Source organism: Phyllopteryx taeniolatus, chromosome 13 (assembly GCF_024500385.1).
Source record: "Phyllopteryx taeniolatus isolate TA_2022b chromosome 13, UOR_Ptae_1.2, whole genome shotgun sequence".
Lineage (NCBI taxonomy): Eukaryota > Metazoa > Chordata > Actinopteri > Syngnathiformes > Syngnathidae > Phyllopteryx > Phyllopteryx taeniolatus.
The window spans coordinates 15,812,065-15,836,668 of record NC_084514.1 but is presented as its reverse complement, the minus strand read 5'-3'; the positions used below and the strand labels follow the sequence as shown (position 1 = coordinate 15,836,668).

At 42.7% G+C, this 24,604-nt stretch overlaps 1 protein-coding gene across 2 annotated transcripts; it reads left to right on the top strand.

Annotated features, from left to right (window-relative positions):
* The first annotated feature begins 2,780 nt into the window (after window positions 1–2,780).
* Window positions 2,781–24,571, top strand: LOC133488013 (serine/threonine-protein kinase PAK 6). 2 transcript variants are annotated; one of them, XM_061795394.1, is made up of 9 exons: window positions 2,781–3,236; window positions 12,404–12,651; window positions 15,409–16,068; window positions 18,392–18,919; window positions 19,947–20,080; window positions 20,763–20,889; window positions 20,974–21,099; window positions 21,221–21,355; window positions 23,189–24,571. In XM_061795394.1, the coding sequence occupies exons 2-9, from the start codon at window positions 12,448–12,450 to the stop codon at window positions 23,354–23,356; spliced, it is 2,082 nt and encodes a 693-aa protein (XP_061651378.1). In that variant the 5' UTR covers window positions 2,781–3,236; window positions 12,404–12,447; the 3' UTR covers window positions 23,357–24,571. The 2 variants fall into 2 exon arrangements, with proteins under 2 accessions (XP_061651378.1, XP_061651379.1); XM_061795395.1 differs by having other exon boundaries at window positions 12,377–12,651.
* Window positions 24,572–24,604: the final 33 nt, after the last annotated feature.

The following is a 24,604-nucleotide window of genomic DNA, read 5'->3' as shown; positions in this document are numbered from 1 at the left end:
TGGGTTATTCTATGATGTCCGGTAGTACGATTCTAATCAAGTGACTTTTAAGGAATTCCTTGGTTTAAGGAAACTACAGTATATTGCAGCCATCTATACTGTATATTACATAGAAACAGTTTGCAGATGTTGATGACTGGCTGGAGGATAGCTGGTCAGCTCATTATCAAGTCAAATGCTTCCATTACAATTGTGAGCCATGGTCCTTCCCCACGATATCCATGCGCTGTGGTGCAGAGGCAGGCTGCTCTGACGTGGAACACTGGAGAAAAGTGACTTTAATCACATAGTGGAAATGTGACTCTGCCAGCCAAGATCCTCTCAGCTGGTGAGTTGCCAAACTGTCTACTTTAAATTTTTGGCTCCGAGAGCTGAGAACAGCTGAAATTCACTGATAAATGATGGGAAACATGATGCACCGCCACGGTACTAACACAGCATAACCACATTATAATCTACGGCTCACTTTTTGACAGGACTCACTAAAGGCTCATCCCGTGAAAGAACGCAAGCAGGCAGTGACTCCGATAACAGAAAATCCATAGCGACTTCTTTTACTGCAGAGTGGGGAAATTGTGCAAGCAGGCCACATTTGTGCAGACAGGCCCTCAGAGCACATGCAGCTTTTTTTGTCCTGTGCTCTTACTTTGAAAGCAAGCACATTCATGTTCTCCAGGCATGTACTTTTAACCCAGTTTCCCCCCCCCCCCCTTTCCTGTTTCACTTTTGGAAATCTCATGTACATGCAGTATTTCATCAAAGCACAGAAAAGGAACTGCACTTGGTTGGTTTGCTTCAGAATAAATAAATAAATAAAAAACCTCAGCAGCATATTATTAGCATTATTTATAGGCATAGACTACAGGGTTGGGTGTTACTTTCTGCCAGGAAAATAAATGAATATGGGGAAAAACAGTCATGATAAAAAGCAATATTTTCTTGAAAGCGGTACAAAAGTTGTCCCACACAATTTAAAATGCATTCGTTTTATCCTATCTGTTATTAATTTTACCGTTTTGCCTGACTCCCTCATAGGTTTAATCTCTACATTCAATCTCATAATGTTGATTTAGTATTTCATACATTGTATGATGTTTAGTTTGTGTTTTGGCTCAGCATTCAAAATGTTTATGATGACAAACAACCCCTGGCCCCCACATAAACATTACTGCAAGAGGTTTGAGTTTGTCTACTCTTAATGGTACAGTGTATACTGTTACACACATTTTTAAGCAAATTACATTTATTTCATCTCTATAGGTTGAACCTCCTGGCCAGCTTCAGAAAGAGAGTGAAGGGAAATGTCTAATATTCAGACAGTGCTATATGCAGCATCTAGGCTTTCATATTAATGGCATGCTGGTTTAAACCCACCATTACCATTACAAGCCTCTCGCCCACCATTCACCCCGGGCTTTAGCAAGGTTGTGACCTCTGACACTGAAGCTTACGAATCAATTTAGATCGAGCCAGTGGTGATCTTATCAAAATGTTATTCAATGCATTCCTAATAGCTATGTGGGTGGGGTGTGGGGACACGCACAAATCATTTCATTGCTAGTTGTAAGGCACTGGGCCAATAAAGATGGACAAGATCACTATTTTGTGGTAATAATTCGATTTTGTAACCCTTTAAAATTACGTGATTTAATACTAGGTCAAAACAGACCTCTTAAAAATGAGAACATGATATTATACAGGTATAGCATTATTATACATGTAATTATGTTTTGATTGATTTTTTTTTAAAAACGCTGCTATCGTAATAGACTCGTAATGAACCACAGTACCTTTGTGAGTATGACAGTCCAATATTATAAAACTCGTTTCCATTTCTAAGTTAAAATTGAATTAAGCCATGTCAGTAAAATAGCCCAGAGCTTTTGCAGCATTTTTGACATTGATGCTGACAAGGGAAACAGAAGGTGGGGGGCTGGGGTTGGTCATATCGTCCCCCACTTCCCAACAGTCAAATATGTAATTGTCATGCAGATTGCTCCAGTCGATCGTCTTTCGCTTGAGTTTATTTGATGCGTAAGGAGGATATCATAATTTGTTCGGGGGCCTCTGTAAGCATTCCTCCTATCCAAACATATGACACACATGCCCCAAATTCTGCTTGCAGTTTCTGCATGACTTGACCTTAATACATTTTCCTGCTTTGTGCCTCGTCTTAGCGCCTGTATAAATTATTCAGGAAATGATTGTGTTGGAAAAAGAAGACAATGTGTCATTCAAGTAAGGAGGATGGGCTCACATGTAGGCCTCGCCTTTATTTTTCACCCTGGAAGACTTTTCTTTTGAGTCACATAAAGAAGGTTTCAAGGATGAGGATTGTACCTTCAGAAATACACCTCCCACACCCCTCCCTTTTTTTGTATACCTTCTCCCGCTATCTGCCATCCCTGACCCTGTCATTCTATGGATAATGCATTTGACTGAACAGCGGCACAGTACGGGAAGGCAGCACCCTCGTGTTCTCATGTCACCCAGATTCGTGTAACGGAGACAGCGTGGTGGGGGCGTGGGGCAGATGAATGAAAGGTATGCCAGGTGTACGGCAGGTCTCCTCTCCTTACAGTCACTGGATACCAGACGTAACACAAAAACACTCATTCGTTCCATGCGCGCAGACACATGCACGCCCCGCCATCAATTCCATGACAAAGACAGCTCCACGAGGGAGTGGGAGGAGGCAGAGAAGGAGGGAAGTGATAAAAAGGAAAAGAGAGAGAGAGCGAGAGAGAGCGAGGGAGGGAGGGAGGGTGTGTGTGTGCGAGCTGGAGAAGGAGAGGTAGAGGGGGTGGGGATGGAAGGACCTGGATGGGGACGAGATATTCTCTCCTGGTGGATGCTGCCTGTCCTCTTCATGGCTTTTCTCGTCCGTTCTCCAGTCTCCCCTCGTCCCCGGGAGCCGGCCCCGGCGCAAGGACCTGCAGCGGCACTCAGCAGCCACGCAGCCGGGGATGAATCAGCCTCGACAAAGAGCCTTTGAGATGGCAGCGTGCGCTTGTGCCTGGAGCGAGGAATGCATCAGGCTTTCCCAGGCAAGCGGCAGCCTGCAGTGCTCGCTGGATTGAGAGCCAGTCCTCTCGTGTCCTCGTGCGGGTGCATGTGTGTGTGCGTGCGCGTGCAGGAGCGGTGTCACAAGCTGTGTATGCTCGTGTGCATGTGCTCACTCTTGCTTTCAACCCTTCCTGGAGGAGAGTGGCTCCCCCCCGTCACTGGACAGCAAGGTAAGAGGGTTTTTTTCATCCTCTCCTATCAATGATTTATTCGTCTGGAGCCCTCCATTCCTTTTCTTGATAGTGGGATAAATGAATGGAAAGGAAAAGAAGCTTCATGGCATTGATAAAGGCTACTGTACCCCGTTGGTGGGAGGAGGACACTGAGAATGCAGAGCACCCAGGACATGTTGATGGGGAAAAAAAAAAAGCGGGCTGCATCTTCTTCACTGAAGATATCACGTCCATCCCCCTCTTTCTGCCGTCTCTATTGCCAACCTGGGAATATGCTTCCACATTCTCCAGTGTTTTTAAGGTCATGCTTTTATATATGGATCACTCTTGACAAATAGGCTTCTGCACTTGCAGTCCCATTGTGTCGTGAGCGTATGCGCACGATACTTTTGGTCAGTCCGTGAGTGTTCATGAGATGCAGGACAACACTATTTAGACAGCGATATTGGGTGTAGCATCTACGGAAACAAAAGTACATTTCAAAATTCAAATTTCAGATCAAGTCACGCATACTGGTTAAGAGAGCCATACTCAAGATCTGTGTTCTATTTCATCCCAAAAGTTTTTGATCCGGTTTAGGCCAAGCCTCTCACAGTGCTACACTAAACTCATCCAAGTGCATTATGCAATTGACTGGACAATCCTTCCCTAAACTGTCCCCACAAAGTTGGTAAGGCAGGCAGCTCTGATGGGTCTCTTTCGAGCCTAGACTTTTGTCTATAATGTACAGTATTATATACCGGTATTAGTATAATGACTACAAAATCTGTTGTGGCAGTGCTTACCAAACCATTGGAGGGGATGTTTGAACTTCAATCTGTTTGCGTGTGGATATGAATAATGAAAGCAAGCTATATCCATCCATCCATTTTCCATAGCACTAGTTCAAATCCACATCTATGGACAATTTAGCGTCTCCAATAAACCTAACAAGTATGTTTTGGGAATGTGGGAGGAAGCTGGAATACCCACACAAGCACTGGGAGAACATGCAAACTCCACACATGAAGGCTGGAGCCACGATTCCAATCCAGAAGCTGAGAACTGTGAGGCAGACTTGCTCACCGCTCGTCCCGCACGAAATCTACTGATTTCAGATATGTCTGTTATACACTAAATGCTCAACTAAAATGCACGCCAGGTCGCTTTAAAGAGCAAATAGAGTAGATTTGAGTTTGAACCCGACACTTTCTCATTACCGTAGCATCCATTGCTATTGCCAGTCTCGCTACATCCATGCTGCGAGAAAACGCACTTGTTGTATGCCATTTAATGTTGATATTTGTCGTTGATATTTAAAAAGAAGGTGACAGAAAATAACTGAGGTGCACGCTCACAGGTGAGTTTCCGTTTCACTGGAGGTGATGTGCAGGCTGCGTCATCATTTTCCTAATAACACACAATGCAAACACAAAGTGGATGCAACGCATGCACCCAGAGGGCGCCGACACGAAGCATTCGAGGCCTTACACGTGCAGGATGACGGAACATACGTGTAGGTGTCGTCGTTGTGTGCCCCGTGATCCAACGCTCTCACGTACGCTCGCGTTAATCTTATATTATTCGTCAGCCCTCGGAGGGAAACTTGCGTATTAGCATCTTAACGTAACCAGCAGCCATGAGACATCAAGCACTCAAGAATAAAAAAAAAGGCAGTCCAAATTAGGACAGCATGCCGTGAGTCCCCTGACTGGGTTGAAAAGGCGCCTGTGCTGGGTTTCTGTGGAAGGCGGTTGAGTTGGTGCACACTGAGACTGTAAAAGAGCTTGAACTTGTGTTGTCTCTCGTGAGCCCAGGCTGAGAAATATAAATCAAAGCTTTCATAATCGCATGCAGCCTGCTGCATCAATAAATTAGAGCCAAGAGAGAAGATTGGTACTGGAACCATACACTGATAAAGTAAGTACTACATTTTCAGTTGCGCGTGATTAAAAGGTGGGTGGTAAAATGACAGTTTTCCCTTCTTTAAAAAAAAAGAAAAGAAAAGACAATTAATAATATTTGTGAGTTCAACACAGCTTACTCATGTGCATCTGATGTACATGTTCAAATTAAGTAAATTCAAAGGACCTTTTTTTTCAGTGTTAGGCTGTTTTTTTTTTTTTTCCACTTTTTTCGCCCATAAGAGCTACCAAACTTCTCGCATGACGTTTGTTTGTAGCATTGTACATCACTCCAAATATATGATATTCTGTAGTGCATCCTTTAACTGCCTAAAAATGCTGCGTTTACATCATCACTGTTTATGAGAGTGACACAGACCAGATTAAATGCACATTAATGTCCATGCGTCTTGCTGCAGCGCAGAACAAACTTGTCTGTTTTTGTCACCAAGCATCATAATCGGGGCCATATGTCCGGTGACAGAATGATGTATGAAGCCACTTGATACAATTGTCCTCAAATCCCTTCTCAGTAAAGGATTGTTTACTTGCGGACAAAAAGTGCTCGAGATGACGGAGAAAAGAGGTTATATCTTGCGCGCATTGAGGGCTATATCGTGTAATTTAATGGGACAGATAAGCGTGACGTGGGTGATTTGTAAAGACGCAGACTGCTCCATTCTTTCAGCATGTTTCTTTTCCTTTATGTCAGCTTCCTCCATCCCTCCTCTGCACTTGCTCATCCCCCTCCTCCTTCAGCTGTTACTACATCTGAATGTTCAGATTCTTCTTCATTTCTTCCCTTTTTAACCTCGCTACTCTTGTTCTTTTTACCTCCTGTCAATATCAACAGCACGGAGGTGCACTTCAAAGACAGGACAAGCGGGTTCACTGCCCCGACCCTCTCCTTAAGGCCTTCTTTTACTTCTTTAAAATTCGTCATCGCTGCAATACATTTTGGACAATTCGATGCTTCCAGCTTTGTGAGAAAAATTTGAAGATTCCACTCTTCTGGCCCAGTATCATAGCGGCATGAAAAAAGGCCCATAAAATCGTGGTTAGACGAATCTGTTGTGGAACAACTTGAGAGGACTGACCTCAAACCCATCAAATGCATTTGGAATGAACTAGAACAGTGTGTGAACAAGACCCTTTTTTGTTCCCATAGACACACGCCAACATCTTGTAGAAAGTCTGAGCAGACGATTGGAAGACATTGTAGTTTCTTATATTACCTTTCTTACCAGATGTACTGATATATTTGTCATGTGTTGTCATTTCGACTTTAAACCATTTGTTCAACTCCAACGCGCCATGGCTTCTGAGTCATGGTGCATTGCTGTGACTAATGTGACATTTGGAAAAACAAAACAACACAAACCAAAAACACACCCAAATATATGGCAGCATGAATGAGCTCCCGGAGAATGCGCGTGATACTGAAATGTAAATAGTGAAGATGACTATAACTGACTTTTATTTAATATGATGTGCCCTGACAATTTATTATGGCCATTTTCATGCTTTCTGAGCTACAACTCCTTCTGGTACTTTGGTTTCCATAAACTATATATTCAGTGCAGTCCATAAATGTCACTTCACATGCCCTTGCGTATGCTCCATATTGTGTCCTTGTCTTAGAAGGGAGCTTTATCGCAGGTACAGATTAATTATGGGATGGGCATGTAGTGAAATACAGAATGAATCTGCTTAAATCTGCACGTGAACCACTTTCTCTCCCAAATTTCATGCGAGTCCAAACTTTTGAGTGACCTGCTTTCGTAAAACACTGCAGGGCCTTCAGTGTGCTTGTTCAATGTGATGACTTCACAGAGCAAGCATGAGTACCATTAGCAAAGAATTCTCTTATTTTAAACACTTTGTTGTGCATGATGTATCAGCGCCACTTGTATGCGGTCTTGGGAAGATTACTTTGGAACTGTAGTTTGTTACCCTGTTGAAAATGTCATAGTAGTTGAACTATTTCAATTACTTTCTCAACGAAATATAACTAATTACATTTAATTACTTTTCTTAATTTTGAATGAATGCGTCAAGAGGACACTTGGATGTGTCCTCTCAAAAAGTGGATTAAAACCATACATCATTATTATGGAATTAACCACATATTTTTTCTTTTACACAAATAATAAACTGTTAAGAAAATGTTGAAATGTATATGTCTCATAAAAATATGTTTGTTACATTATATGTGTACAGCATGTAGAAAACATGATACCATGTTGACCTAATAACAAAAGTGCACAGTTTAGACAATATTGTTTCATACGACAATCCAGATAAGTGAATGTTCAATAGAAAAGTCCAAAATTATAAAGATGAAAGTGTTCAAAAGACGGTTTTCTTTTATGCTTTCAAAAGTGGAACAGAGTCAACAACCTTTTCAAAATCTCAGACAAACTAATAAATTGCACCACAATCTTCAAGGTCATATTTGGAAAAATATGTCATGTTTGAGATGAGGCAGAATAGCACATGACCAGAGAAAGCCAATCACTTGCGTCGGCTTTAGAAGGAGCACATGATATTAAAATTATTTTTTTTAAAAATCCAACGTTTAGGGGCTATTTTTCCAAATGTAACTAAAATTGTAATCATGGAAATTTTCCAAAAAATTACTTCCACATTTTCTCCCAGTGATGCAATGGATTAAAATGACATCATTTTGAAAATTGAATTACGTAATCTCATTTCATGCAATTAGTTACTCCCCAACACTGCTTGTATGAAATATGCATGTGTTATTCTGTGTCATTGAATGCAGCGCATTACATCACTGTCTTCTATTGACAATCCCTCCATGTCTCCAGAGGTGACTTCAAAGATAAAACAGCAGGCTTCAACTTCCACAATAAACGCCGCCGATTGTACTGTCCGGTCACGTCTGGTCCTCGCGTTGCTCTCAGATTCTATCAGCGTGAGTTGGTTTGAGTATGCCTTTTACAATGCACAAGGTGGTGATGACCAACCAAAGCCCCCCTCACACCCATCCACCTTCTGCTTGCTGCTCATGAGAGAGTTTCATTATGCTCAAAGGGCAAAACGGTCATCATAATGAAGTTGACAGAGGAACAATCTTTAAGCGCTTGCTACTGCACTGCAGAGTCAAATGACAACAAAACAAACAAAACCACAAACAGATGAGACTGTGGTGCTATCCATCCCACGACGAGATTTTGTAATTCATTATAGCCGGATTATCTTTCGAATGTACGTGCATTGACAAGCAAAAAAAAAAAAAAAAAAAGAGGATTACCTCATCTCCACCAATTCCCACCCTCACCTCACTGGTTGACACGAATCACGCACAAAATAAACACTGCTGCTGCAGAGGGTCCTAAATTAGATCAGTGAAAGACTGCACATGCACCAAACTAATCCTGCTGCACCATCACCTGCATCCACACTCGCTACATTTATGCATGCACGTCAACAAAAACGAGAGAGACAGAAATCAGGGCAAATAAAGTAGTACGGGGGGGAGGGGGGGGGGGGGGGGGAATCGTTCACCACAGCTCGGAGCGCTAACGTCGAGCAAATCCAATAGCTCTCTTATCTCCCGATGCCCTCCCATTCATCCAACTACAGCTTGGGGTGATTTCAACATGACAGCACGACAAAACAGGCCCTCTCCTTTATAGTGTTGTACGGGGCAAACATATGGATTGCCTGCCTGCGTTTTTCTCTGAGCTGCTTGGTAAAGGGACCATCCAGCTAGATGCCATAACCACACATGATATTCTTCTGCGGCTGCACAGATGGAAATACCCAATGAAGCACAATTCCAGAATGACCTCATCGTCACAGGCAGTGGCTGTCGCAGTTTTGCCTCAGCACTTTGATAGATTCAAGATAAGCCAACTGAAGCATTGGGTCAAGTCCCAACAGTTTAGGGAGGCTGTGTGACAGGGAAGCATGATTTTGCACCGGGCAAGTTGTGCTCTGTGCATATCTATTCCTCAAAATAAATACTGTATTGTTATCAAGATGGCCGTAAGCTTAGCGCAGTCAATGGGGTACAGTTGTAATTGATTGATTGACAGATTGATTGAAGCTTGTAAAACGTTCTCAATCATTTTTCCTTCATGGGCATTACAAAGTATCAACAAAGTATGTACGTGTGTACAGTCTGTGTTTCCACTTGCTTGGAATCTCAAAGTGGTTAGTTTATATTCCTGACAGAGGGGGGACTGTGGTGCAGAATGAATAATAAATACAAGGATTTGTTCCGTACTTTTAAGTGAAGGGGTAAAGTTCTTGACAAGGCAGTTGTCCTATTCGTCTTGGTATCATCCGGCTATTGCTGACATAGTGGGACTGTAACAGTTTGCATTTCACCCATGAGTAAATATTGATCGATCTGCTTGTAAAAGGATACATGGGCATTATCTGCAAATATTGGCTCAGGCAGTGTCAACATCTACATGTTGAACAGCTATCCAAGCAGATTGGAGCTGTGCATGCACATGGGTAAATACTGTGTTTTGTCACTTCTTTTCTCAGGCACTTGCAGTTAAAGAAGCAGTCAGTTGTTAAAAAAAAAAAAGCCATTCTGAAAACAGAAAAGCAGATTTAATGGAAGCTCTAAAGTCGAATTCCCCTGGAGGTGAGTAGTGCAATTTGGAATTTGACCCAAAATATTCAAAATATAAAATTTGTAGTTGCCGCCACCTCACGCAAGATTTCAGTGTACATCATGAGATGTCAGTTCAGCAAGCATCAACAGGCTAACTATGTGCACGTTTTGCTTTTTATTTGGCTTTTCGAGGTGCATTCTTGTGATAGCAAAAAGAATATACACTTTGAAATTGTCATCCTTTTTACAATTGTGACTTTTTGTTAGTCTGCCAGTTCCATTGCATCATGCTCCATACAGTACATTTATGTGTAAAATCACATCATTATACAACACTGCATTACCGCAATTTCCCTGAAAGTGTGGATTATTTGGAGTCGTTCTCTTTATTTCTATCATTCCTAGTGGCGGTTATCAATAATAAGTGACGGAAGGGAACGATTGCATTGATGTGACAAGTCCAGGTTGTGTGATTGTGCATGAGCAATTGCGCCGGGCCCAGGTCAACCTCTTCCAATCGTGTTTGAGCATGGCATGAGCGCTTACACAAGTCAGACAATCTGACTTTAGTGGTGTTGTTGCAGTCTATTTCAAAAAGTCAATCAGCTCCACTTAATGACTTAATATTTGTAAGTGTTATAATTAAGAGTGATATTTTCTTACCAGTATGACAGAAGAGAATTTTGACAAAAAAATGCATTTTAAACTCATGCATGTTTTATGATTGTGACAGTTTGACCCTGGAATGCAATTTTCCTATTTCCATGATTTCCTATGGGAAAATTGTTTCAAAATCTAGGCAAATTTGAGGATAAACAGTGCCCTGGAGCGGTTGTGTTTGACCTCAGAGGTTCCAGTTACAAGTGGCGGGTCATGAATTTGGTACCTGGGCCTTAATCCACCTCTTAATACCACTATCACAAAACAATTACAGAAACCATCAATACTACACAAAAATGCAATATAACTGTGCCATGGACATCATCTGGAGCAGTTCAGAATCAATATTTATTAAATAACATGACAAAAAAAAAATGAAATACAGTACATCATACTCACCAGAGATATTGATTATGAAACGTATTATTGTCTGCAGATCACTACTGAAGTGTTTTGCTAGTTGAAGTTGGCTGTCACAAGTTTTGTTCTGACCACCCAATCAGAGACAAAAATGCTGTCATTATCGTCATCGAGGGCCTGCTTGCTGGCTGTGTGAGGACAAATTTGAAATCTGAACCAGTCACATTGCAAATAGTAAATTATATATAGTTATATAGGGCTGAACTACTGGTACTCTTGAGTTCCTTCATACCATAATGTCTCTGTCAGGCAGAATTTAAGCCCTTCCCAGCACCACATTGTGTACGTAGGGAGCGCAAACAGCCATACACTTATGCATCACTTAGCATATAGCCCCGTTATTGAATTATCCTTGGAGGGTGACACGTCCCTTCCAGCTGAGCGTCCCAACCCCCAACCACCCCCTCATCGTGCTATAATCCGCCCTTTTCTCCACAAGGAGGACAACTGATATGAGCAGTGCGTCATGTTGTACCCCACCGTGAAGTGCAGGGCGAGTGGTGTCATAATGGGCGCCGTTGTTGCCGATTAAAGGCATGCTGGTCCGAGGGCGGAGGTAGAGAGAGGTGAGGCAGCGAGTGTGATTGCCCGCTGAGCCGTGGATGACAGCAAAACTTGTTTCCTCAATTCCCACTCCTCTCACAGTGCATGATGGGAGATTGTATCTCGAGTCCGGGCGCCTTGTTGGGCTTTGACAGGGCGCTCTCCATTCCTGTGATATGAAATACTGTACCTAATCATGATCCTGAAATAATTATCCGATGAAATAGATGGGACTATACAATAAACCCAAGGTTATGTGCTCTCCAAACACATGGTCATGTATTCAAGGATTAAATGCAACCCTCAATGCAATCATGGGCACATGCGCCATTAATCAGGGCAGAATATTAAAGGGTTATAATGGGGCTATGAAGGATATCCTGCCATTGAATGTTTGTGCGTGCAAGTGTTAGTCTGTATGTGCGTTTCGTTTCAGTGCTAATGCAGTGAAAGCCTGTGGGCGCATGCCAGCCCTGCGACACGCTCGCCAGCAAAAGGGCACAGAGAACGAATAAGCCTTAATTGACCACACATGCTTCATTAGACATATGCTTACAAATGCCCCTCTTAGAACTGAACAGCCCCAACATTATTATTTTTAAATGCTACAAAAAAAAATATATATATATATATAGTACTGTGCAAAAGGCCCATAGGCCCATAGTATTTACCATAACTAGAATGGGTAGATCTCGACAAAAATCAAACATGGAGTCCCTTCCTGGTTCGTGGAGGATGATGAACAGATGACAGTGGCAGTGATTCTCGGTAGTCTACTGTTCCTTCTACTGTTCCACTGATGCAATTGTGACTCCAAATAAATTCCTGCATATCTGCACCTTTCTCTAGATTCCCAACAAAATTGAACAGATTAAGAATTTTGCTGCAATTTAGCATGAAAGATCCCATGTAACGTGTTCAGACATAATGTTGTCAAATTTGATCAAATCAAATTAGGATTTGCTTTGTTCTGCATATGACTTTACCAGCTGTAAAGAGCCTATATCATAGCAGTTGACTCACTTATTTTACAGGTGACAAATAAAAACGTGTCTCTACAGGGATATTTTGACGCAGGCAGGCTGTCTCCCTTGCGGACGTGAAGATGTTTCGCAAGAAGAAAAAGAAGAGGCCTGAGATATCAGCGCCCAAGAACTTTGAGCACCGTGTCCACACCTCATTTGACGCCAAGCGAGGCTGCTTCGTTGGCCTGCCCGCACAATGGCAAAGCCTGATAGAGAACCTGCGCAGGCCAAGGCCCATGGTGGACCCTTCCAGGATTACGGAAGTGGAGCTGAGGCCCAAGAAGGTACACCACACCCTCCACTCTGTCGTTATCTTGAACTAATGACTCATTCAACCAACGCCTTTTGTTCGCAATCAGGTGCAAATGCAAACATTATCTTAACCTACATGTCATTGCTAGTGCTTGCTGCATTGATGTTGTGCAAGTGCGACTGAGAGTTCCTGCTGTCTCAGAAAATGATGATAATATGGAAGTCCTGCTCCCCCTACCAATGTATTGGCTCCCTTGTCTATTAGGGCGACCGAGCTAATGACCCTGCTGTGTACAGTGACTGTAAAATGTTGAACCCTTAAAGGGGCAACAAGATTTATTGCTCCAGATATGCAATTAATAACAGCTGATGTGTCACCTTACAGGTGTAGAGCATCAGTCATACAAAAGGAAAGCAAAAGAAAGGCCAAGGTAGAAATGGCTTCATTCCTTCCCAGCGCATTTAGTGGATGACAAACACTGAGCACCTTGTTTTCACTGGCACTTTGCATAATGAGAACTATCATGTTACATTAGGGCTCGTTAATGGCTAGTAAACCTTGAGATGCATCCATCCATCCATCCATTTTCTGAGCCGCTTCTCCTCACTAGGGTCACGGGCGTGCTGGAGCCTATCCCAGCTGTCATCGGGGAGGAGGCGGGGTACACCCTGAACTGGTTGCCAGCCAATCGCAGGGCACATAGAAACAAACAACCATTCGCACTCACAGTCATGCCTACGGGCAATTTAGAGTCTCCAATTAATGCATGTTTTTGGGATGTGGGAGGAAACCGGAGTGCCCGGAGAAAACCCACGCAGGCACGGGGAGAACATGCAAACTCCACACAGGCGGGGCCGGGGATTGAACCCCGGTCCTCAGAACTGTGAGACAGACGCTATAACCAGACGCTCACCGTGCCGCCTTTTTAATAGTCACTTGAGTGTAAAAAAAGACATTCAACTCAGTAAAATGTAAAAACAAAACAAAACAAAACAAAAATACTGCCTCAATTTAGTTTCCAAGTGACAACGTGTATTGTGAAACTGGAGTCCTGTTTCAAATGTTTGTCCGCTTACTTACTCAACTTATGGAGAGTACTACTCTTCTTTCTTCTTATATTGTCACATTTTTCTCACTCTTCACCCTTTGTTCTTCCTCTTCCTGCATTTGGAATAAGTTTCAGAAAAAAAAAGAAAAAGCAAAGCATGCTGAGGATGCATTAGGTACACCGACATCTTGTGCGCTGTAAAAATTTTTTTTGTTGAATTTCCAGTTGTACTAACCCAGGGGGTTGAACTCGAGGTTTTTCTGATCAATAGATTTTATGTTTTGTGTGTGTATGTGTGTGTATATATATATTTGCAACGCACGGAAAATTTGACAAAATGTGGCAGCATGAAAATATGAAAATATGTGTAACAATCTGTTTTTAAGACACTGCATATGCAATATGCATACTGCAATTTTCATTCATTGGATTGTTTATTATTTTTGGCCTAGAAATGTTTTTCATTCAAACATTTCCAGTAATTTTGACTTCTACTGCATTAGCATAGGTTAGTGATAGACCAAGGCGCGTTATGGCTTACATACAGTACAAATTTGGGTTACATCATACCATATGTGCAGTGAAATATTTGATATACTGTATGTGTATCCCAAACTAGACTTTTATTTGGAAAATAACATTATTTTTACAGGCATGCATCAGAAACGTTATTACGTGGGGTGTAAATGCCACTTCAAGCAGCATTTAAACAAACTACGGCATAAAAAAAATGTTTGATGTTGCTATAACATAATAATCCTGACTTTTAAAATTGTTACGGCTGCTTTGTCCTGCAAAAATAAGACAAATTATTGATTTTGCACTTTCCTAAAAGGAAGAGATCAGTGCCAAGATATTCATTTTTGTACATGCAGTTATCATGTTCATCCTCAGTTTCTTAACAAGGTGCTCTGAAAGGCACTTTTAACACTTGTAAACGTGTGATTATTTTTAAAGATGTGGTCTAAAATGTGAAATGTAAACTGTAACAAATGTTATTATACATACGGGTATTCAAGGTGTATGTTTGAACAATACAAGTTATTTATTGTTCTTAACTCCTGTAAAAGCAGGTGGCGACATGGTGACAATAGGAAAATGTTGAGAACCACTGATTGAGAGGATTGTGTAAAAGCTCATGTGGGTTGGGCACCTTTTTTGTATATGACACTCAAATATGTGTTCAATTCTCTTGTACTCCATTGGATTCTATTGGATTCTATTCTGTTCCATCTCTCTTTTAAAATGTTATTCCTGACAAGGTGATTATCTCACCTTTCTTGAAGGTGCTAGGTGAGATGTCATCCGATCCCCCTCCCATGTGATGTGCACACAGTCCAGAGGCACAAAAAGAGGCTTTTGGCTGCCATGACTTAAGCGTGACTCTATCTTCAAAGTGACTAATGAGACACCACGCGTTCCGTGTTAGTGTTGCAATAGCAAAACATTCTACGGTTGTCTCATTTCTTGTCAAGGCAGGCTTACAGTAGGTCCTTTGCCTCAACATGCCTTCTGTTCACCGCATACCTTCAAAGTCCTCTTACTGTGTGTCAATTTTTCTTACCCATTATCTTTTTAAGTGTATTGTCAGAAACCACTGGGGGATTTAGTTGAGTCTTGACAACGATGTCCTTTACAGATTCTGGAGTCTAAATTTAACTTGGCTTTGAACAATGATTATATAAGCCTCATTATTCTTTTTTTGTATCAAACCATACTCTAATGCCTCTCCTCTTTCAGACCATTGTGCGTGGGAGCATGATTGGTCATGGAGACTACATCACAGCCATGATCAACGATATGAGCCGTCTGTCTGTGACCAGCTCCAATTCTTTGCGAAAGAGCAGCCCCTCAGCCAGGAAGAGAGCCCAGTCTTTGGGAAGGCTGGGAGAAGTGAACGAAGGGGACACCTACCAATACGAAGGCCTGATTCAAAATGATGATGATGAAGAGGATGCAGCTCAGGATCTTTGGAGGGACAAAGCGAGGAACATCCACAGTGAGTGCAACACTCCGTACTTGGGCATGAAGAAGAGCATCACTTTGCAGCCCAATGGGATTTTACCAAAAGCCACATCCACCTACGAGGTCGGTGGCAGCCCATTGGAAGGGCCGTCTCAAGCAGGCCAAAACCAGAACATTCCGGTGCCGAGTCATGGGTCTTATATGGGAGGTGATGTGGGCAGCCCTCAGGAAAGAGTCATATGGAAGAGAGACTTTCATCTGCCCAGAGGAATGCCACCAAATCAAATACCTGTTGCATGTTTCTATAGCCCGGCTATGAGTCTACAGCAGCACCAAGATCAAGGTGTCAGCCCCACGGAGCTCCGGCCCAGTGTGCCGATGTACATGCACCCCCAGAACAGCCCGGGGAGGCCTTTCTCCTCCTATGACCTGAAAGTAAGTCAAATGTTGCAGCATTTTCTTTACATCATATTATATACAATATATTGCCCAAAGTGTTCGCTCACCTGCCTTGACTCAGATATTAATTTAAGTGACATTGGTCCACCCTCTGCAACAGCTTAAACCCTTCTGGAAAGGCTTTCCACGAGGTTTAGGAGTGTGTTTATGGGAATTGATGACCGTTTTTCCAGAAGCATCCAAGTTCATCTACATCAAACTCTCTCTATGTGTCTTTATGAACCTGGATTTGTGCACTGATGCACAGTCATGTTATGTTGGAATAGGAAGGGGCCATCTCCAAATTGTTCCCACAAAGTTGGAAATGTCCTAAATATTAGCCCCCTGAGCTCCGCTGAAAGGAACTCCAAGAGATTTTGGACAGTCAGTTTGGAGATTAGCCCTTCCTGTTCCAACACGTCTATGCACCAGTGCACAAAGCAAGATCCATAAAGACATGGATGAAAGAATTTGATATGGGTGAACTTGACTGAGTTGCACAGAGTGCTGCCCTCAACCCAATAGAACACCTTTAAGTTGATTTTGATTGGACAATGAGCCAGGCCTTCTCGTCCAACATCAGTGTGTGACCTCACAAATATGCTCCTGAAACAATTCCCATAAACTTACTCCTCAACCAAAACAGTTGAAGCTGTTATAGCTACAAAGGGTGGCCCAACATCAGAAGAACCATATGGATTTATAATGGAATATCACTTAAAATCAAGGAAGGTGAGCGAATACATTTCGGAACATAGTGTGTGAATTCGTTTTTGGAAAGATTACTTTGGAAATGTAGTTGGTTACAATTAACAAGTTACCGTGTTAAACATGTGATAGTAGTCGAAAACATTTCAATTACTTTCTCAAAGTTTTGATTACTTTTGTTAATTTTGAATGAATGCATCAACACCACAGTTGGATGTTTCCTCTAGAAAAGTTAATTAAAATCATTATCATCATCATCATTATCATTTTGGAATTAACCACATATTTTTTATTTACACAAATAATAAACTGATCACAAAACATAATGAAATGTAAATAAATAATAATAATAAAAAAGTGTTTGTTGCATTATACAGTCATGGCTAAGAACATCGGCACCCCGGGCAGTATTTATGCAGTCTCTTTTTTCACACTCTTAACTTAGATTTAAAAATGTCCACCAATGTCCATCCATCTTCTCCATTTTCTGTACCGCTTATCTTCACACGGGTAGCAGGTAAGCTAGAGAGTAACCCAGCTGAATTTGGCTGAGAGGAGGGGTACACCGGTAAATAATCGTCGGCCAATCGCAGGGCAAATATAGACAAACAGCCATTCCCAGTCATATTCATTTACTAACTTAAAGTCTTCATGCAACCTAAGGAACCTGTTTTTTTTTTTTTTGGAATGTGGGAGTAATACGGTGGATGTGCTTATCAATCTTCCACCAAGTCTACCATTGTTAACTATAAAATGTAAAACCAGAATACCAACATGTCTGTTAGTATTGCTGGCCTTTTGCTTGTTGCCTTATTGTAGTGGTGTAGCAGTCAGAACAAAGCTATAGGTTATATATATAGGTTTTAGAAGCAGGTTTTTCTTTGCGTGATCTCAGGGACATTCAACTTTAGAGGTTCCACTGTATGTGCATAACTTAAGGTATCATGTTCATGCGCAGGTTGTGGAGCTTCCACATAAACAGTGCTGTATATTGATTTGCTTTACATTAACTGTGTTTACAGTTCAATGGAAATACAGTTTTTTATGAAAGGGAAATCAATAGTGAGAGATTATATGCTTGGCAAGATCTCTGGAGGGGCATTTGGTTTTATCGAGAATATCCCAACATGGTTCATATGGGGTGAAGTCAATGCAGAATGATGCAGAAGGACCCGATTCCTATTTAAACCTTGGGACCCTCTTTTTGTTGCAAAGCACAAATCCAGTGCTGCGCTTGGTGTAACTCTGCAAGGAGGTGTGGGCTAGACCTGGTTTTGGTAAATAGGGTGGTCCGGCGTAACCCTAGCGCATATAAAAATGTGACATCACAGCCATCTTCAAACATGTCCAACCGAAGCGGCTTCTCTTGTCCCCTTTAAATGCGGTGCGATAGTCTCGCATGGAGACGTCTCTATATAAGGAAAAGGACGCAGCGATCCATGCATGACTGGAGCAGTGAACATTAGCGGCTCCCCTTATTAAATACAGAATGAGCTGGTGAAAACCGTAGGCGGCTTAAATATGTCCGCCAACCTCATGTATCTACATCCCCTCCAACGCTCGTTGAACATCACTCACTTTTTGTTTGTGTTTTTTTTTTTTTTTTTTGCAGACGGATTCGGCAGGGAGGTACCACTCCTTCCTTCCCACCGGCACCAGCAGTCCTCTAGTGAGCGGCATCAGACCTCAGCGGACTGTACGATCCTCAGCGAGCTACACTTTAGGACTGTCCCCCAATATGGGACTAAGGCCCAATGGACCAGAGCCTTTTCTTAGGCACTCTGGATGCCCCAATCCTCCTTACCCACGACAGGACAGCCCATCCCAACCTCGACCCTCCCCAACAGGCTCTCTTGCCACTAGTCCCCCCGGTACATGCTCACCCGCCTTCAGACCCCCTCACCCTTCACCCCGACCGCCGCCAGACCCACCAAAGGTAACCCATGAACAGTTCAAGGCCGCCCTGCAGATGGTGGTGGATAAAGGTGATCCACGGTCTTACCTGGAGAACTTTGTGAAGATTGGGGAGGGTTCGACGGGAGTGGTGTGCATTGCCTCAGAGAAGCACAGCGGTCGGCAGGTGGCGGTAAAGATGATGGACCTGCGGAGGCAGCAAAGGAGGGAGTTACTCTTTAACGAGGTACCCTATACACACCCGCTAACACATTGATTGGATTGGGTTCAAATATTTTATAACCAATCAAAAACAACCCTTAGATTTTGAACTACTCCAGTAATAAGTGAGTGCTGCCGTAGCATGATACTTTGCACCTCATTAAACACGTGACATTGATCTGCATCGGCCATTTAATTTTCTAATATGTTTTGAGGGAGCTTTGCTTATGAGCCATGTAATAGTCCAAAGTTTCCACCCTTTGCAGTGCCCTTGCCCAAAAGCTTTACAGGCAATACACACACACAAAAAGCTGTTCCCGTAAGGCAGAAATATGCTATTAATCACCGTTTTGACTAAAAAGTAGAACGATGTATTGTACCCTGAAATGTAATTATACTCATGGTATATCACTATTTCATTATTTTTTTTTGTAGCACTGTTGTATGCTGCCACATACTGTATGACTATAATGAAATGGTATAATATATACATTATCCATCCATCCATCCATCCATTTTCTGAGCCGCTTCTCCTCACAAGGGTCATGGGAGTGCTGGAGCCTATCCCAGCTATAATTGGGCAGGAGGCGGGGTACACCCTGAACTGGTTGCCAGCCAATCGCAGGGCGCATATAAATAAACAACCATTCACACTCACATTCACAACTACGGGCAATTTAGAGTTGTCAATTAACCTAGCATGCATGTTTTTGGGATGTGGGAGGAAACCGGAGTGCCCGGAGAAAACCCACGCAGAACATGCAAACTCCACACAGGCGGAGTTATACATTATATATTTTGTAATAATAACATAAATATGTATTTTTAATGAACACCAGTCATTTTCTAGTTCAGAATTTTTTACCTGGGCGGGGTTAAGTCATTTCCCCCCTTCTAATTATATTAAGCACTGCTATGGAAGGATATTTGAAAGTGAATAAACGGCACCATAACAAAAGCTTTAGAGTCAGAAAGACTTTGCAAATTTAGTGCTTTTCTAATGAGTTAGAATTGCTAGTATTTAATATCACAATATCCATTGTGTCCCACAGGTGGTCATCATGAGGGACTACCAGCACAGAAATGTCGTGGAGATGTATAAATCTGCCCTTGTGGAGGAAGAACTGTGGGTGATCATGGAGTACTTGCAAGGTGGAGCACTAACCAACATTGTGTCTGAGACCAGGTTGGATTTCATTCTGTTCTCAGCAAAACTCTCTTTTAATGCGTAATAGAGTATGTTAAATACAGGGTTCTACCACAAGGAGGCACTGTGGCATTGACTAGATGTTGTGCGTTGCTTTTGTCTGCACGCACACAAAGGTTATCATTCAAGTCTCCTTGTACGGTCCAAAACTGCATGGAAACAAACAATAAACCGGATATGGAAATATGGAAAGTGACAGATGTGGATTAGATAGATAGCCTATGTCCAAGACTAGATGACTTCATAGTGTGAACTTAATTGCATTGCGGTGTACAGTATTTGTTTTAGGATGTTATTGTCTAACAATATACGGTATGTTTAACAGATGTCCCAATATTTGGCCAAAAACAATGCATGCAGGAATAATACAGCCGTTTGTGTCCTGGCAAGTCTTGTCAAATATCAAAGTCACATGAACAATATCCAGTCGATGTATGAATGAACATGTGATGTCATTTTTCACTGCGCCATTTCAATGAACCCCATAGCCCATTTTCTTTAGTGCATGGTGATTCATCATTTTCTGCTTTTTGAGCTGTTAATTTGCTGATACTCATTAGTGGTATGTGCCTGCCAGACGATCAAATGCTAATGTCTGCATGTCACTCTAGCTCTCTCTCGTTCCCCCTCATTACACATTTGTCTGTTTTGCACATTGCAGGCTGAGTGAAGAGCAGATTGCCACAGTGTGTGAAGCTGTTTTGCAAGCCCTGGCCTACCTCCACTCGCAGGGAGTCATTCACAGAGACATCAAGAGTGACTCAATACTACTCACATTAGATGGAAGAGTATGTCATCTTATGACTTGGTCTTTATTTCTCTCTCGTATGCCATTTTGGTTTTGTAAGTGTCTCCCCTATCCCCCCCCTCAGGTCAAACTGTCCGACTTTGGCTTCTGTGCTCAGATCAGTAAGGACATCCCCAAGAGGAAGTCTCTGGTGGGGACTCCTTATTGGATGGCTCCAGAAGTCATTTCCAAATCACCGTATGGCACTGAGGTGAGGAGGCGCACAACACATGCCAAAAGATATCTCCGTTGCACAGCCAGCATTTACAATCTGTGCTACGTGTGTGTGTGCATGCGTGAATGGATGCATGTGTGTGCGTGCGTTGCACCAGGTGGATGTCTGGTCCATGGGCGTCATGGTGGTGGAGATGGTGGATGGAGAGCCGCCGTACTTCAGTGAAACCCCAGTGGCAGCTATGAAGAGACTGAGAGATGAGCCAGCTCCGACTGTGCAAAACGTCAGCCAGGTAAGCAAATTTACATATCTAAGGACAAGCCATGCATGCGCCTATCTAGCCATCGAGAACACTGTCTTTAAAATAAAAATATAATGCTTATCTTCACAATTTAAAACTGCACCAAGATGTTTTAATAACATGTCTACTTTCAGCAAAATACCCCAAAGAGCAAAAAGTATAGCACACTTTACACACCCAATATTTTGTTTTGCTGAAATGATCCCATTTTGAGGGAGTAGCCCTGTCTCATGCAAGTGAGCAACTGGACAACCTGCCCCATATACTGCTGGGCCAATGGCAAGTACAGATGTCACTAACATGATGAGCTGGGGCAGAGTGTCGGGGAAAAAAAGAAAATACACTTGTTAATTAGTGCGGCGATCTCTGCACACTGCCACCTTGCCAACTGGGAAATTCGTGCAATCCTTTGTTGGTCTCCGGCAAGAGCACGAGTTTTAGGTCACGTCCTAATCGTCACAATCACAGAATCCATTTCCTGGCCGAACTCGCCGTTGACCACACACACGCAACGCAGTAAGGATTTGCGATCGTAGATATCGGAACAGATTTAACATTTTTGAATGTCTGTCCCGACTGTCTTCTGAGCAGATTGGGGATGAAAAATCACTCATTACACACCCGTAACCACAGGATAGTCACTCAGGATAATCCGGTTATCAAGGCTTTGGCACGGTACACACAGCCTGTTTTTGTGCCGATTTTGCCCCTTCCCCCTTTTCAATATTTACGACCAGAACTTTTCATGTGTGGGGAATGCCAACTTCTCCCAAGTCATGACGCCGAGAATGCTGACATGAACAGAATGTAGCCAATCAAGGAAGCACCCAAGACTGATGCACACAGAAACGACCATAAATGAAAACAAAAATGTCTTAGCCGTCGTTTTACGGAGAGAAGTGGGTTCCCCAAACGGCAAGAAGTATTTTCTGAAGCAAGTCGGTTTTTGAGAACATCTCCATTTTACAAAGCTCTGGGCTCCGGCAACCTTCGGGAACGTTTGGGAAACATCGACGCGTATCCACAAGAGTTTCTTCTTCTTCTTGGTTTTTTTTTTAGATCAGGTGCGATCACGCCAGATTTCTAGATCGGTGGTGGAACAGAATCTTAATGTTTGTGGTGTGGTGTGTTGAGATTCTCTGAGCACACCACACACCTGATGACCAAAAGTGTTAAATGGATGATTTTTCAACTTTATGTGTGGGGTACGTAGCAGATGAAAAATATTTTAAGAGTGGAAAAACCTTAATGTGTGTACCAGGCCTTTGGTGACTTTGATTGGATGGGGGAAACGCCTCCAATTTGGTATCGTTATGTGTGTGTCGTGTATATCCATCCATCCATCTTCCGTACCGCTTATCCTCACTAGGGCCGCGGTCGTGCTGGAGCCTATCCCAGCCGACTGTGGGCAAGAGGTTGGGCTTTGTTTATATGTGCCCTGCGATTGGCTGGCGACCAGTTCAGGCTGTAGCCCGCCTCCCGCCCGAAGATAGCTGGGATGGGCTCCCTTGTGAGGATAAAGCGGGACGGAAAATGGATGGATAACACATTTTAATCATGTGCAACCAAAAATTAGGTACCTTTTTCTCAGTGTGCCCTCTAGTGGAAGAGCATTTAGTAGTTCTCCCTGTCAATATACGTCACTGGCATAGATAGAGGAACAAAGATACATTTTACATTTTTGTAGTGAATGCATAATAATTGGCAGACCAGTTAAGTGAAATTGGATAATTTTCCATGGCACACCTGAGCATTCCTTGTATCCATTATATCAGTGTAATCACAGAAAAAGAAGAATCTCCTTTCCTCCACCCTCTGATCCAGGTGTCCCCAGTTCTCAAAGACTTTCTGGACCGTATGCTGACTCGGGACCCCCTGGAGCGGGCCAGTGCCACTGACCTGCTGGAGCACCCCTTCCTGCTGCAGAGCGGCTCACCTCACTGCCTGGTCCCCCTGGTGGAGCAGTACCGCAAGCGCATGTCCCGCTGCTGACCCTGTGGTGCTCCCGGGTTCCCAACACCCACTTAAAGTCCAACCCTGTGTCTTGTGAGGACCAAGCTCAGTGGTTCAATTCTTCACGCACCCAAACCGACGGGCTGCATGGACGCAGGCCTGGACAACATGTTGCCACGAGAGCAACAATGGCGAGGACGGCAAGTTCGGTCGTGAGGCACCGTATGGTCTTTTGGGCACGTGAGAAGCACTTTAGCACTGAGTTCAAGGCAGCATGCAACCACTCATCTCTAACTCAGTCACAACACTGATTGGTTTCCTGTGAAATTCTGTGGGCTTCAACACACGCAAGATGGTGCATATCAAATCAATATTCCACGTAACGATATGTCATGTGCTACTGCTAAAGAAAAACTTTATATTTTTATAGTGAGTATTATTTATGGTGGAGTAAAGCTGTAAGAGCTGCTTTTCAACTGGATGGATATTACCTCCGCACAGTCACAGAGTTGTGGTCCGAGTCCCAGCAAACAACGTCAGGAGACTCTTTGCAGGGCCAAATGGAGGCACACCTGGGCTGAAGTGAATGCTTGATGTACGAAACGAGGACGTGAAAGAGCATCCTCTGTTATTAGCATAACAAGTGGTTAGATGAAAGCCATGCTGCTATTGTGGGCTCACTGGAAAATCTCTTTTACACATATATTCTTTATTTCCAACAGGTGTTTTGTGGGTTGTTTGTATGATGTGAAGTTACAAATAGGTTTCCAATGATAACTATGGACCTAAACATAAGCAGATAAATCCATAATGTACATAATATACTGACTATTAGGTCTTTATGACTGCTTATCTACCACAGCAAAATATATTCAAGTCATTCTACTTTCTTTACAGATTTGTGAGCGTATAGCTATGTGTGTATATAAGGCGTGTGCATGTGTGTTTTCGAGCACATGGATGTACGGGTGAGGGCATCTCAGCGAAACAATCCTCTTTGTATTGTAACAGACATTTTCGGGGGGGGGGATGAAACGCAACTTGTGTATTGTTCCTTAAGATTTTTTTGATTTTTCTAGTAGAAGCACACACACGCCTGGCATGTGATGCTGCGAGACGTCCACATGCTGAGAAACACTTTGCACATACATTAGTCTTTGACTCGTGTATTTCTATGTGTGTGGCTCATTGATGAAAAAGAGAACTACACTTGATTTTAATTTTGTACAAACCAAATAAATGACGCATATGGAATATCAGTGATTCATCGCTCACTCACACATGGAG